The sequence below is a fragment of the Dipteris shenzhenensis genome, chromosome 30 (assembly GCF_047967505.1).
Source record: "Dipteris shenzhenensis isolate YYH24624 ecotype China chromosome 30, Dip_SZ_1.0, whole genome shotgun sequence".
In the NCBI taxonomy this organism is placed as follows: domain Eukaryota; kingdom Viridiplantae; phylum Streptophyta; class Polypodiopsida; order Gleicheniales; family Dipteridaceae; genus Dipteris; species Dipteris shenzhenensis.
The window spans coordinates 30,334,181-30,348,561 of record NC_141625.1 but is presented as its reverse complement, the minus strand read 5'-3'; the positions used below and the strand labels follow the sequence as shown (position 1 = coordinate 30,348,561).

Here is a 14,381-nt window from a genome sequence, read left to right as displayed (position 1 = left end):
GGTTGAGGTCTATGAGGTCATTCTCCTTAGCACATCACGAATGTTGATGCTCACATTCAAACGATTCTTCTACTTGATGAGCTCAATAATTCCTGGGTGGTCATCTTAATTGACATCATATCGAACACCAGGGTCATTTTTGTCATCTACCCCAATGCTTAGAGGCATCATTTGCCAGGGGGATTGGTACTTGTCTAGATGGACACCACATCCAATTCAAATAAGGTGACAAGGGTCGGGTTGTTCCTCAGGTTGTGAACCAGTTGCTTTGCCATGATGAATAGCTTAACCTTCTTCTTTCTCTTTTGGATGGTGATCTCATTGGAATGCTAGTCCTGCTTAACTTGCACTACTACAGCCAAGGCCTACCCAATAACATGGGTTTGGGTAGGTATCATTGATATCCTCCATTTGTAGCACAACAATGGCTATTACAATATGAGGTTTGCAATTGTAAGAGGCACCACAGAGAAGGCCCATGTACCAACTACTGGTCTACCATTCTAACCACAAACAAGGCCAGCTCCCAATTGGAGGATCCAAGCCATTGATACATAGAATTAGACATTATGTTGACACCGGAACCACCACAAAGCAAAACACCCAAAATTACTTGGCCCTAAATGGTTGTTGTGATTACTATAGGCCCTTCAAGCCCATCTAGGTGTAGCATGAGATGAGCAGGGCAAACTTGTAGATTGACACCTGTGGGACATGCATCACAAATTGTGGGAACTTTTCTAACCATGGGATCATCCTTTGGGATTGGTGCAACTCACATGGAGTGAGAATTTATTTGCATAGTTGCTGGTAGAGGGAAGGCACAAGGTTTAGTGGTTTCTTATCCAACATGATGATGCTAAGATCCCTCAACGTATCCCAAATATCTTCATCGACACCTCCTCACCATTGATATTTACCACCATAGGCTATGGCATACTAACCCACCCTGGGAGGAGTCCCTACTGATCTTCAAGTAGTGTCTTTGCATCATTTGTAGGCATACCTAGAACCGGGCCAACAAGGGGTTGTACTTCTTTGACCAATTGCGACATCGTAATGCAAACTTCTTCTTGAACTTGCCTATTATAAGGTGATTCTGATTTCTAGATGGGACACCCTTCCAGCAATATAGGACTTGGTGGGATGTTCATCACCCTTGTCACAACACTGACATCGGCAACATCATTGGCACTTTGATTTGGTGTCTAGACAAGAACCTCGATATACATGGCATTCTTTTGAGGGGAGGTTGGAGGTGTTGTCGCTCCTTGCATGTGAACTTGCTCCTTGCCGACCTGGTGGCATTTAAATAGCTCTGGTCTTACAACGATCGGGAGCATTGTAGTAAAGGCATACAATATAAAGCGCAGTATAACGTTTGTAGCCCATTGGAGAGGGTGGTAGGGATGGACATCCATTGGAGAAGTGGGCACGAGACATAGTCGCAACTGCTAGGGTCTGAACGGAGGTATCCACCGGTAGTGGCAGCCTATGTGCATTATAGTGACATGTGCTAGTCATATGAGTGGCGGTTTGGCAAATAGCTCATGAAGGGTGGCTAAGGCTGCATTCTTCTGGGCCATACCCATTGTTTAGTCATTTGGAACACCAAACTATTGGTCAAAGGCTTGACAATGCGGTAGTGCCATCTTCAAAGAAACGTGAGCTAGCCATGACTCTTTTTAGATAAGTGTGTCAATCTTCATTGTGGCTTGCTCCTTGCCGTAGCATTGCCTAGTGTGATCTTCTAAACCACTCGACTCAAACTCAAAAGCTAAGGATGCATGAGTTAGAAGAACATTGCTAGATTTTCTACGTGGAGCATGGCGAATAAACATTTGTTCCACTCGCGGGAGTTGTCTACAATATTTTCAAATGTAAGCTGCACGATGTCTGCAGAAGCCATAGCTTGACATAGTTTTTTATTAAGGCCATGAACAAGTAAGAGTTTAAGAGTTTGATTAGGGAACTTTTAGAAATGGGTAGTCTATTCTGGAGTGAGCAGAATTTGGCCATGTACTCATCGAATGACATATCTTTTTGGTCCATTCATCCTAGTTTGCCAAGGACATGGACTATGGTCTTTTCATCACAATACTAAAGTAGGAAAGCATCTTGGAGGTTTTGGAACATTAAGAAGTGGACTAGCCAGTACTAAGCAACCCAACTAGCCCCCTTGCTTTTGAGAGTTGGTAGGAAGGCGGCAATATTCAGCATATTAGTTTGCTATGCTATTGCAATATTGGCCTATCACACACTCTCAAACAACATGATATGGGCATGTGCATCATCGAAATCACAGCTCAAGAATCTAGGGTGTTTAACCATTGCCAAAGCATTAATGGGATGGATGCTACATTAATAGAATGTGTCAAATCACATTTGCATAAGCACACAGTCTCGGTAAAAAATGTAGTGATGGCTTTGAGATGTATTGTAACAGTGAGTTAGAATAGCCTAAGCATATAAGTATTGATAGAACTCAGAACAAAGCATCAAAGATAGATAAAGCTGAATAGAAGTAGACAAAAAATGATAGCTGCAACTCAGAAGAGTGAACTCCAAGAGTTTATTGTGCCAAATGTCCCTACGGAGTCTACAATTCAACACCTAAATCAAGTGAGCAAGAGCTTCTCATAAAACTAAACTGGTAATCTTTACAATGGGGCATGAATCCCTTTAAATCCTTTTCCCAGCTACGATCATCCAAGACATGGGATGCCACTGGGCATTAAAGTGGGAAAGGCGTGAAGATGTTTTGACTTGAGGTGGAACTATCTATAACTGCCTAAAGGAGTTGATGGTGGGGTCATAATGACCCTATTAGAAGAGACTTCCAACTTGGAGATGGACAACTCTGGCTATTGGTTGGAGTTACTGATGTAACCAAGTCAAGCTGAAACAATGTTCAGGGTGCTTGTTTGTGGCTTGTTAGTGCAATTTTGCAATAGAGCCATGAGAAGATTTCAAAAATAGATTTTTGGATTAGAAGTCAAAGAAAAAAATATTTGAGACTAGCATAGGGTAGAATAGGATGAGTGGAAGCAACAAAGGTTTGAGATTACAATAGAATAAAATGGTGACAAGAAGAAATTAGATTTAGTGAAACTTTGATGCTACCCCACACACACAATGATCTTTTATGGGTGGTTGCAGACTATGGTTTCGATCCTTATTTCCACAAGGTCAATAGCTCTCCACATCTCTAGCAAGTTGTTAACTCTGTAGCCAAGGATCAAAACCACAATCTGGAGTAGCCAATATAAGACCATTGTGTGCGTGGAGTAGTGGAGAAATTTCATTATAATATCTTGAGCTTGAAAGTAGGTTTGAGGAATTTAGTAGGGAAATTCTAAGTACTCTCTAGAAAAGATCTGATCATACTTGAAAAATCATGATCTTAGAGACAAATACTAAAAGTAGAGAGAGAAAGAGGTCCTCTACAAAAGGTGGATACCCTTGAGGTCCCCTACAAAAAGTGTAGAGACTATTGGGGTCCCACTTTGAGGTGCCTTACAAAAAGCATATAAACCCTTTAGGTCCCCTACAAATTGCATAGATACCATACCACATACTTTGTTTAGAGTTCGATGTGTATAAATACCTCTCAATGTGAAAAATCTCCCACTCTCTATGGTTCAATGCTCATTTCACTTCAGTGTTTAGCCTGATCTCTTTGTGTCCATCCTCCCTCAACATTATCAATGTGTGATAGCATGCTCCTTGTGTCCATGTTCCCTCAACACTATCAAGATGTGATAGCATGCTCTAACCTTGAAATCTACCATCCTCATCCTCTCTCCTCCTCCTCCACCCTCCTCCTCCTCCCTCCTCCTCCTCCTCATCTTCCTTCCTTTGATCCTCCTCCTCACCCTTGTGCACTCCACCTCAACCCTATACCCCTTGAATCCTTGAAGGAGACTAGCTCTCCACGGAGTCTCCAGTCCTCCACTCTAAACTCTTACTAACCCTCTAGCTCTCTCTAAACCTTAAGCCCTTGGTTAGCTGTCTCATCCATGTTCCCCTGAACCCATATGGAGGTGAGAACCTCCATCATACTTTGTGATCAAACACTACTTTTTCACCTAAGCTGGCATACAAGTGAGAGCCTCCATCAAGCCTTGTGATCAATACTACTTTTCCACCTAAGTGCATAGAAGTACCACTTTCCATGCTTCAGCCTACAACTCTCACTGGAATATGACACGAGGCCTTATGCTACTACTGTGGTCACTCTACTACAAGGACCAATAACCATCATTATGGGTGACTAAATCCTTAAAATTTGTAAATGAGGGAAAAAGTGACAAAATAGACCTTAGTATGTCCTTTTCACCCATCACACAAGGTATAATTTTTGCAACAAAGGTTACAAACTTCTATTCCAAGAAAAAAATCAGGGTCTTCTTTGAGTAACCATCAATTAAATTAATGTAGTACTACATTCTACCAAGTGGTTTATGTTGGGATATATCCCAAATATCAACGTGCTCTATATGAAGGGTATCTAGGATTTATTAATTTGATTGTGGGAAGGGTCCCTATGTAGCTTGCCCATGTGATAAGATTCACAAGCTTGATTTGGGTAGTGTAATGTTGGTAGTTTTTAGACTGAGTTGTTTACTTAATGAAGAAAATATATTTTTTATTCAAATGTTGGTAGTCCTTAGACCATGTTGTTTTATTCATTAAGACATGATCTATTCAATGTTGGTAGTCATTATACTATATTGTTTGTTTCATGGAGACAAGACCTTTGTAATTCAAATGTTCATATCATTTTTGCCAAAGAATTTGATTGTTATATTATACAACATTTCCCTAAGTTGAAGCGCAAAATAAAAATATTCTTCCAACTCTGATACCTTTGGCAACAAGTTTTCTTTCAAGGCTTTCTACAACTCTTTTGACAAATAACATTTGACCACTAACAACAAAATTTGTACTAAATCTAGTGCATGCTTTTAAAACATCATTAATGACTTTGGTTTTTTTGGAACCTATACCTTGAACTTTGTATAGATGACCATTGGTTTTGTAATTACATGTTCCTTTTAATTCTCATTGTCAACCATTCAAAAATGGCTTGTCATGTGTGCACTTACACCTAAATCTAGCAATCATCCTCATTGATGACAATATTTAGGTTCATGATTTTCTTGAATTGAAAGAAAAATTCCATGTTGTCAACCATCTGACCATCTTGCTAGGCATCATGTTCAAAATGTCTAAATCTATGTCCATGCGACTAGTCTCTTTGCTTCTTATTGTGTTCTAATTCCCAATTTCTGGGTATACCGCACAAATTTCAATTGTGGGTCTTCATCAAGACTTCCTACAATGATAGTACCTACTTTGATTTCCTTAGCCTTGAGTGAAATTGATGTCTCAACAACTTTCATAGTTTATGCGTTCATGAGTTTCCATGCTATCGGGTATTATCCCATATACAATTTATATTATCGTGTCATATTGCTGGGTATCATGCCATATAGAATTGAGACATAGATGGTGAGATATTGAAGGTTGTCACTTCATATTCATATGATCATCAGCCTAAAACCTTGATTTTTAGTATTAAATGGATGAACTTGTTTTATCATTATACTAATGATTCAAATCATTTCAATGCAAACAAATATTGGCGTTTGTCCTAAGTTTTTGGTGTGTGAATCCCTAGTAGCTTTGCTAGTGCTTATCAAGCATAGATTTATGCTCGTGTGTGTGTGTGTGTGTGTGTGTGTGTGAGAGAGAGAGAGAGAGAGAGAGAGAAAGAGAGAGAGAGAGAGAGAGAGAGACTCTTCGTCTCTTAAATGTAGGTGACAAAGGATTAAACTATATACTCCAAGATACTTGGGAGACCCTTATATGAAAGCATGGGTAGCATAACACTAGCTCTATGTCTAGATTATGACGTATGTGTAAACAAAATTGTAGGCAACAAAGGATGAACTCTACGCTCCAAGACATTTGGGTTACCATAAATTGAAATCGCTGATTGGAATAATAATAGCACTATGTCTAGATTATTATGATGCGTGTCGAAAGCAAATAAAAAACTTTAAACTCAACAATACTTATCATCAAATTCATGTCTATACAAGACAATAGATAACAAATTCATTCAGGAGAGAATTATTTCAAAAATTGCACATTCATGTTGAGCACACAAAGCAAAGAAGTTTTGGATTCCACCCCCAACACCATTGTGTGAGTTCCTGGGCTATTCTATCTATCTTTCGTTGTGTGTACCCTATGGTATCAAAGCTCAGAAGGAGGCTCACAATAGTGGAGCTTGAAGGTAAGGTCGTATCTGCACAACCCATTCAAGAAGGGGGGTTGACATGAGAGTCGAAGTATGGGATATTCATTCCTTGATTCAAGGCTCTACGGAATTGACTACTACAACTAAAGGATTGTGTCCTTGTGAGGAGGGTGACTCAAGTTCTGGCAGGTATTACGCAGTCTAATTGGTTGCTATAGAAGGGTTGCTTGTTGGTTGCTTAGGTGATTTCCAGGAGCTATGTCGACAAAGAAAAGTTCTGGTGGTGGAGGTTCCGAGGGGGTGGTTCCAAGAATTCTGGTGGAGGCATTAGCACCAGTGGAGGTGCTCCGGCACCTACGATCGTCGTTAATATGACATGCCCTCTTCGGCAATTCCAAATTTTGAAGATACCGAGAAGTTAGATGGGACAAATTATCCTATTTGGAAGGTAAGGATCTGGTGCCATCTTGTGGCCAGGAAGCTATGGAAGAGCATGACGAGTGGATCCAATGCCTTTGGACATAGGATGTAATGGGTAATGGTGTCTTTGTTGTAGCTCTAGATGAGCTTGAAGCATAGCAGGACAAAGATGCCTAGGCCCTTGCATAGATCATAAGGGTGACAACAGATGCAACGATTCCTCACATCGAGATGACAGACACACCGATCAAGGCGTGGGACACTCTGAAGGACTTATATGAGATAGACGATCTTATCTCTGAATCATTAGTTGTTCAATAAGAGCATGGATGAAGAAGATACGGTCCATGACCATCTCACTAAGGTAAACGTGGTGAGAGATCAACTGATAGTTTTTTAGAAAGTGGACTCAAGCCAATTGGCGTTGCAAGTACTTAAGATGCTACCACGGAGTTTCAAGGGCTTCGTTATGACCGTGATATTAGGATAGAGGAACAGACCTCTGAGTTTTGAGGAGATAGGTTTCTTATTGCAACAAGAGGATGCTTCGGAAAAAACTCTATAACAAAGATGATGACAAGGCGTTGCTGGCAAAGGTTAAAATCGGCAAGGGAAGTGGCAAGCCTAGCAGTGGCAAGCCCAAGAAGGATGACTCTAAGAACGACGAGGATACTTTCAAAAACAAGAAAAAGAGGAAGCAGAAGAAGAAGTGCTTTTAATGTGGTATGCTAGGCCATTTTGCGAAGGATTGCAAAAGGCAGAAGCAAATCAGAAGAACAAGAGTAGGTCCAACTCAGATTCAGGGAGGTTAGACATAACCAGTGTGGGGTAGTCAATGGAGAATTATTCTTGAGATGTGCATACTTAGAAGTCACAAGAGGATGTCTGATACTGAGATGTCGACAGACGAGGGCTGAAAACCTTTGTAAAGGTGAAGGAATGTATGGAGTGCTTGGACTCTTCCAGGTGTTTAGCTGACAGTATTGACATAAGGGAGGATTCCATGGAGTGGCCTAGGGTTTCAAGGTCAGATGGATGCTATGTTTCAGAAGGAGGCATTACACAACTACACAAAGCAATTGAATATGCCTCCACGACGTTCTGGTATGCCATTGATTTGAGCCTTTATTGCATGCTCTAGGAAGCAACTGCTCTTCACGTGTCTAAAGAAATATGAGATTGGAAGGTGTATGCCTTCCTAGAAGGCAAAAGGGAAAGTATGGGTGCTTCTTCAAATCTCTGAAGCAGATTGCTGGAAGGTGATCATGGGCAAGGTGTACTAAAGCCAGAAGGCTACTTGCTTGAGAGCTCAGTGGGAGCTCATGGTCCAAGTTATCTGCTGGAATTCATGCGATATCGTTTCCCAATGTATTTGTTTTGTTGCGGAACTTGCTAGAGGAAGAAACAGACCTTGAGAGCATGAGACTCCAAGCTTTTCACTGATTATGAAGGGATAGCTAGAAGATGATGGCATCAAGATTGCTCAACTTTGAAGGCGGGAATGTGACTGAAGGGTGGTGCCATCTGGTGCTACCTTGGATGGACCTATGTACCAGGATGGTTTGCTTGTGTGGGACCGAACTTGGAGGAGCAAGAACCATTGGTTGGAAGACCAAGAATTGACATCAACACCGGATTGTTCCAGAGCACTTCGACATGGGAGCCAAAGGAGCATCTTCATTGACAAGTTGGGATTGAGCCAAGATGTGTCGGTGAGAGGGTGTGTTGGAAAAGTCACCTCCGCATTTGTAAGCCCCCATATGAGGAGAGCGTGGGGGAGGTGGACTTAGGGTTTATGTGGGTACCACATGGGCAGCACCTAGGCTGCCATGTGGGTAGCAAACTCAAAGGAAAAACCAAGAAGAGGGGGCTTCCACATGGGCTGCCATGTGGGCAGCACACCTCATGTCTTACCTGGCAGGGTGGGGTCCCTTTGGAGGCCCAGGACTGTACGGAACTGCCATGCAGCAGCCTGGGAGCCTGCGGCAACAACACGGAGCAGGGTAGCCTGTAGTATGGGCCTAGGACAGGTGTCAAAGGGCTGGAGCAGGTCCAGGATAACCCAGGACAGGAGGCGCACATATGGCTGCCTGTTTGGAACTGATCGGGGCAAGAAAAAGGCCCTGGAGCAGGTCAGCAAGAAAAAGAGAAACTGCCAGGTGCGGCAAGGAAAGTAGCTGCAATGAGCAGTCCCCTTGTCCTTATTTAGGGCCCAACCAAGGCGGGTTGGCTGGCCAACCGGCCAGCCAGCAGACCCAAGTTTGGTCCCCACAGTCTCATGCAAGGGGCTGGTAGGACCAGGACTGGTCAATCGCCCATTTAGGGGCTCTCAGCCCCTATTAAAGGAGCCATTTGGGGGCTCATAAGGCATCCGCTGCAGCACCAATCAAAGAGCAGTTTGGAGCAGCAGAGTAGTAGTAGAGGTGGGAGCTGAGGAGCTACAGACAGCTCAGGAAATGGCTGCACCCTTGGCTGTCTTCCGGGGCACGGTGACAAAGCCAACTGAAACTCGACGAGAAGCACACAGGCCTAGAGATCTAAAAGTGCCACAGAGGTAGTTCGACAACACATTTTCGTGAGGACAGAGGACCACTCTGGTGGACTCTCGACTCTTTTGTATTGTGTCCATTGGACGGAAATATATATTCTTTTTTGGTTCTATATCTCTCTTGAAGCGTTGTCTACTTACTGGCTTGCACATATATGTTAGCACACAAAGTAAATAAGTTTTGGATTGCACCCCCAATTACGCCACTCTGAGTTCCTGGGCTACTCTATCTTCGGCTGTGCATACCATCTGTTAGGTTGTTTCTAACAACAATTGCTCGCGAAAACGTAATTTTATCTTAGTCTTTCCCAAATGAACATTTTTAAGAAAAAATTCTTAGACAATTTAGCTCATAGGGGAACTCTACACTCAAGATAAAAAGGATTTATCACAATATCAGCAAGCCACAACATGGATGCAAACTTCACAATGTAAAATTTGCATGTCTGTGAATAAGGCAGGAGCATGCCCAAACTCATCCTCTGAAAACACAACGCATACATCTTATGTAGAAAGGAGTGGCGACTACGTCACTGGTTCAATCAAGAGACCAATGTCTCTATCCAATGAGACTTCTATTTGGGAAGAATGTGAAAGGGCCTGGGATAATCGAATATCAAATGCATTCTAAGTGTTATGAGAATGAGGCATGCAAAAGCTTTTGAAGCAGGAAATGTTTGGCTTGAGGATGCTCTGCAGAGATAGCCTGATGGAATCCCCTCCTGCTAACAAGCTGAGTGACCTAAAAGCTATACGTTGATACTCCCATATTGTCAAGATAGAAAGAGAGAGCAATTCTTATCAAAATGATGGTGGGGTGTGAAATGATTTCAATTTGCAGCGCCCCTTGCCCTTAATCAGCACATACATTATGTGAAATACACATTTTTAAGCCTCTTCATACAGCTGCCTGCCTGTTTCTGGGAAATGGCATCCTGCTGTCCTCCTGAATGTTCCCGAGACTAGAGCTTTGGCCTCTTTTTTTTGCCAAAGGCATCAAGCCATATATCCGTGAGAGCTTTGTATGTACATCGCCTGCATCCAGGAATGAATGCCTTACAAGTTGCCCTAGCCTGTACAGGACACACCCAAAAATGACTGTCTAGAGCAAGTGATAGGTCCACGGTGAGGTCTTACCCCAGATCATCATGGTTCTTGCCATGTTGTCTTGGACTTCCGTGTTTAGCCCTGCATCTCCTCATTGGTCCAGTAGAGTGACCACGCTCATTTCTACTTCTCGCGCTTGAGCAACCTTCGATTTTTCTGCTGTTTCATGCAAATGCAACCTGGCAGAGGATTTGCATAGAAGTTCTCCTCCAGCTTTGGAAGCTCTCCTGACTCCCTGAAATCAGGACCACCAACCCTGCTTTTGTGGACTTTCTTCACATCAGCTTCAAAAGTTTCCCAGGTTATTGCCCCTGCATCCAGGTCGTCAACCAAGCCCACTAGGCTTTCCCTGCAAAATCATATGGAGAAACAAAGCAATGTCATCTACATGGCCGCTATTAGCAGTTTGTAAGCCATACATGGGGCTCTACCATGCAGTAATAATGCAGTAACACATTTCAATCTAAAAGAGTGCAAACAGACTGTGAAACCTTGAAGCATGATTGAATACAGATTTGGAAGTACACCTGTCCGGGTTGATCGTTTTGCTGTAACCCTCAAACCGCCGATGTCCCTGTACAGCCTTTGCCATATTTCCATCGTAAGTGTAGACAAATACGTTGCTCTCAAGAGATACAATATGGTCCAATGCAGCTAATCTATTCTGATAATTTCTAAATGGCTCAAGCTCATCTTCAGTTGCTAGAGTACTGTGAGAAAACAGGTTTGGAAACTCTTTCTTCAAAGCATCAAGACTTCCATTGCCATAGATTTCACCCGCAGCAATATAAATCCTCGTGGAGGAAGGATAACCCAATCCTTTCAAGAGGAGGGCAGTCTCTCGAGGACTCAAAGGACATCCTCCTTGCCTGCGTTTTCCCTCACCGTCAATTTCCTTCTCTTTCCAATGATTCACATCATATCGCATTTGCCTAAGCTCTTCAGCTTCATCAGATGTAAGGCCATGCGTACATCCAGTGAATGCCAGCATATCTTTCTCATACCTGTGTCGCAAAAAAGAGAGAGGAACACACATTTAGGTAAATGTGTCATCTTGCAAAAAGTTGACAGACAGATCATGCTTGAAACGTACCGCAGATGCAGAGCAATGTAGTTTTTGTCTTTTCTCATCCTGCTAACTAATGTTTCTCCCAGTTTTTGTATGGGATCAGTGTATTTTAAGGCTTTGTAGCAGGCTCTGCAACGAAGTCTTTGAACATAGTCCGGGAGGTCATTGTTTGCCAGCCGAGAATCAGAGTGTGTAAAATACATGATCTTGTGCTTCTTCAGCAAGTGGAGAACTTCAGCCTTATAATAAGATGCCTGAATAACAAACCAAAATATTAAAGTGAGACTATAAACATATGTGAAGGAATTGGATACATGGAAATCTCGAGGGATCAAACTGACCTTTGACCAAGATACAGGAGCCTTTTTCAATGGCTCGATCTTTTTTAGTGATGAAGGTAGCTCCTCAACTATGTAGACATCTTCCTCTAGTTCCTTTATGAAATGTTTTACATCAAAGATGTCACCAAAGTCACTGCACCAAAGGAAAGAAAATGATGCTTTTGTTGGACGTTGAAAACTCAAAGATGACTTTTCACAAAACAAATCCCCAACTTAAATACCTTGGGTCAGCCCAAAAAGAACTGTGATCTAGAGATGGAATAACAAGGGCAGCATTCATGATCCTTGCAATGGCAACCATGTCACATATCTGCAGAACAGAGAGACTATGGTGAGAGAGAGAGAGAGAGAGAGTTGCGGGTGCCTATCCTAGAGACCCTCTCTACTCATGTAAATAACAAAATAAGGAAGACTGTAAAATGCATTGCTCGATTCCCAGCTGATTAAGCTGATTGGACCTTTCAAGGAGGCTTCCTCCTTCTGAAGCCATGCCTAACAGGAAAGAAAGTTTTGGAAACTGTTAAGCCCAGATCTGCAGGAATTATTGGCATTATTTCAAACCACTATTTACAAGAGATTTTACTGCAACATTGAACACAGGGAAAACTTTCACGGATTAATCCCCAAGAAGAATTCATCTGAAGAAGATTGGGGGCCATAGCCGATTGCACGCTACGTTTTCCTTACAGTAATGTTTAAGGGGCTACTCGAATGAAGCACTTTAATGTCTTGTATTACAATTTGGTACAATGATCAGAGCATGCCCAATGCCCATATTGCTTAAAAAGTTTTGAGAAACGAAGAGCAGGCACATGTTTTGTGATAAACACCTGAAAAACATATGTACATTTGGTTTTTAACGTTTGCATAAAGGCCTGATGAGCTTCTAACTTCTAAGGAATTGGAAGTTAAAGGAATCTAGGTTCGGCGAGTATTTTATCCTCAGGTGGCGACATGAGAGAGAGAAAGAGAGAGAGAGAGAGAGAGAGAGAGAGTACCCCATCTCGCATTTGATTTAGGCCACCATTAGCGTTGACCATAATGTAACCATTCGGGGCCGCTTTAGGACCTGTGTAAAAGCGAGCAAACAGAGATAAGTACGAACACAGAACATAAATTGCCCGACACACAACATACAGCTATGTCTTACGTTTGTATTTCTTGGGACGATCAATGCATTGCTCAAAATCTTCACTGTTTGGCTTTGCCCAAAGTTCACCGTCCGTTGCAAGGGCCTGAATTTACATGGGAAAGGAGACAGGCTTGTTTAATTTAATTTCGTGTGGCCACAACTTCAAATCAGTTACCTGATCAAAGGCAATGCGAAAAATGTGTCTCAGCCTACTAGCCTACCTCGAGTCCAACGACGCTGCCGTCCTCCGCTTTCATTAGACGAGGCGTATCGGACGACTTGACTATCTCTTTAATAAGCCAAGTCTCTTGATTCCGTTCCCGAACTAGCACCTGAAGCACCAAGAAGACCCATTGAGCAAAAGCAACTCAACCACATCGGGCTTGTTACTGCCAAGGTAGAAGACAATTTCAACAATCACACGGAACCATTAGCTCCTTAGATCACAGAGATCGTATGTTGGCTATGCCAATCCATCTTCTTCATAGAAATGGATACAAAGGAGAGTTATGAAAGCGAAAACCGAAGGCAATCCACATACCATGGAGCCTGGAAACTGATCCTGGAAAGTATACCGCAGCCTCAGAATTACGATGACACACGTGAGCATGCCAAACAAACAATACAAGGACTTCCGGAGGCCCTTCTTGCTGCTAAGATTAGGGAGGGCGGAAGCTAAATCGCAAAGAGGGCGGCCAATGAGGGTGTTCCAAGGTGCAGTTGTGACAGGCAAGGAGGTCCTGAAGCTGTGGGTTGCATCTTCGGCAGAGTCGACATCGATCTTGTCAGCTAAGAAGCCAATCTTTTCGTGAATGCGCTTGTTGGAGAGGGAGCGACGGGTGGGGTGGGAACGGCCGGGGGAGTGGAGGACTTCTGCGACATCGCGGAGGGAGTCATGGGGGAGGGGACTTTTGATGCGGAGGTCCATGAAGGGATTGGAGGGAGAAGTGGGTTGCTAAGGCGATGGGGGATAGGATTGGATGGAGATGTGGGCAGCTATGGCGATGGGTGGAGCTACAAGGGAAGCAAGAGGAGGGTAGGAATCTGCAGGAAGGAGATGGAGAGGATATTGGGCACTGGCTATGGCTATGTATCTGATGAGGAAGATGATCGAATTGGAGGGGATTGGATTGCAGAGCTCTGAGAGGCTATGGAGGCCTTTTTGACTGTAACGCACAGAGTGAAGAAGAAGAGTACAGGGGAGATCGCGGTTGACCGTTCCCGCTGGAACGAATCTGAGGAATAAAGGATTCCTGACGGCCTTTCCCGGTGAATCTAACGACCTGATGGCCTTTCCCGGTGGCATTCCCCCCGGGAATCGCTCCTGCATCGCCGTTCCGGGCCTGCTAAAGGATTGATGACGGGAATGCCCCCCCCCCCCCGCCTATGAGTTGCAGCTTCGTGGCACCGCGTATCGTCCACGTCAGCGCACGCGCCTGCAGCTTCAGATTCGTGCTAGATTTACCCACTCGTCAACGCCCAGTTAGCTGGCCACA

General features: G+C 43.3%; 1 protein-coding gene across 2 annotated transcripts; it reads right to left on the bottom strand.

Moving 5' to 3' along the window:
- Positions 1-9,690: 9,690 nt before the first annotated feature.
- Positions 9,691-14,080, bottom strand: LOC147881958 (O-fucosyltransferase 35-like). Of its 2 annotated transcripts, XR_015543930.1 has the most exons (10): positions 13,427-14,080; positions 13,107-13,217; positions 12,904-12,988; positions 12,752-12,822; positions 11,975-12,063; positions 11,754-11,886; positions 11,437-11,666; positions 10,871-11,347; positions 10,374-10,692; positions 9,691-10,271 (listed from the first exon to the last, which is right to left on the bottom strand). XR_015543930.1 is itself a non-coding variant. In XM_087401400.1 (9 exons), the coding sequence occupies exons 1-9, from the start codon at positions 13,811-13,813 to the stop codon at positions 10,467-10,469; spliced, it is 1,809 nt and encodes a 602-aa protein (XP_087257526.1). In that variant the 5' UTR covers positions 13,814-14,080; the 3' UTR covers positions 9,691-10,466. The 2 variants fall into 2 exon arrangements, 1 of the variants encoding a protein (XP_087257526.1); XM_087401400.1 differs by having other exon boundaries at positions 9,691-10,692.
- Positions 14,081-14,381: the final 301 nt, after the last annotated feature.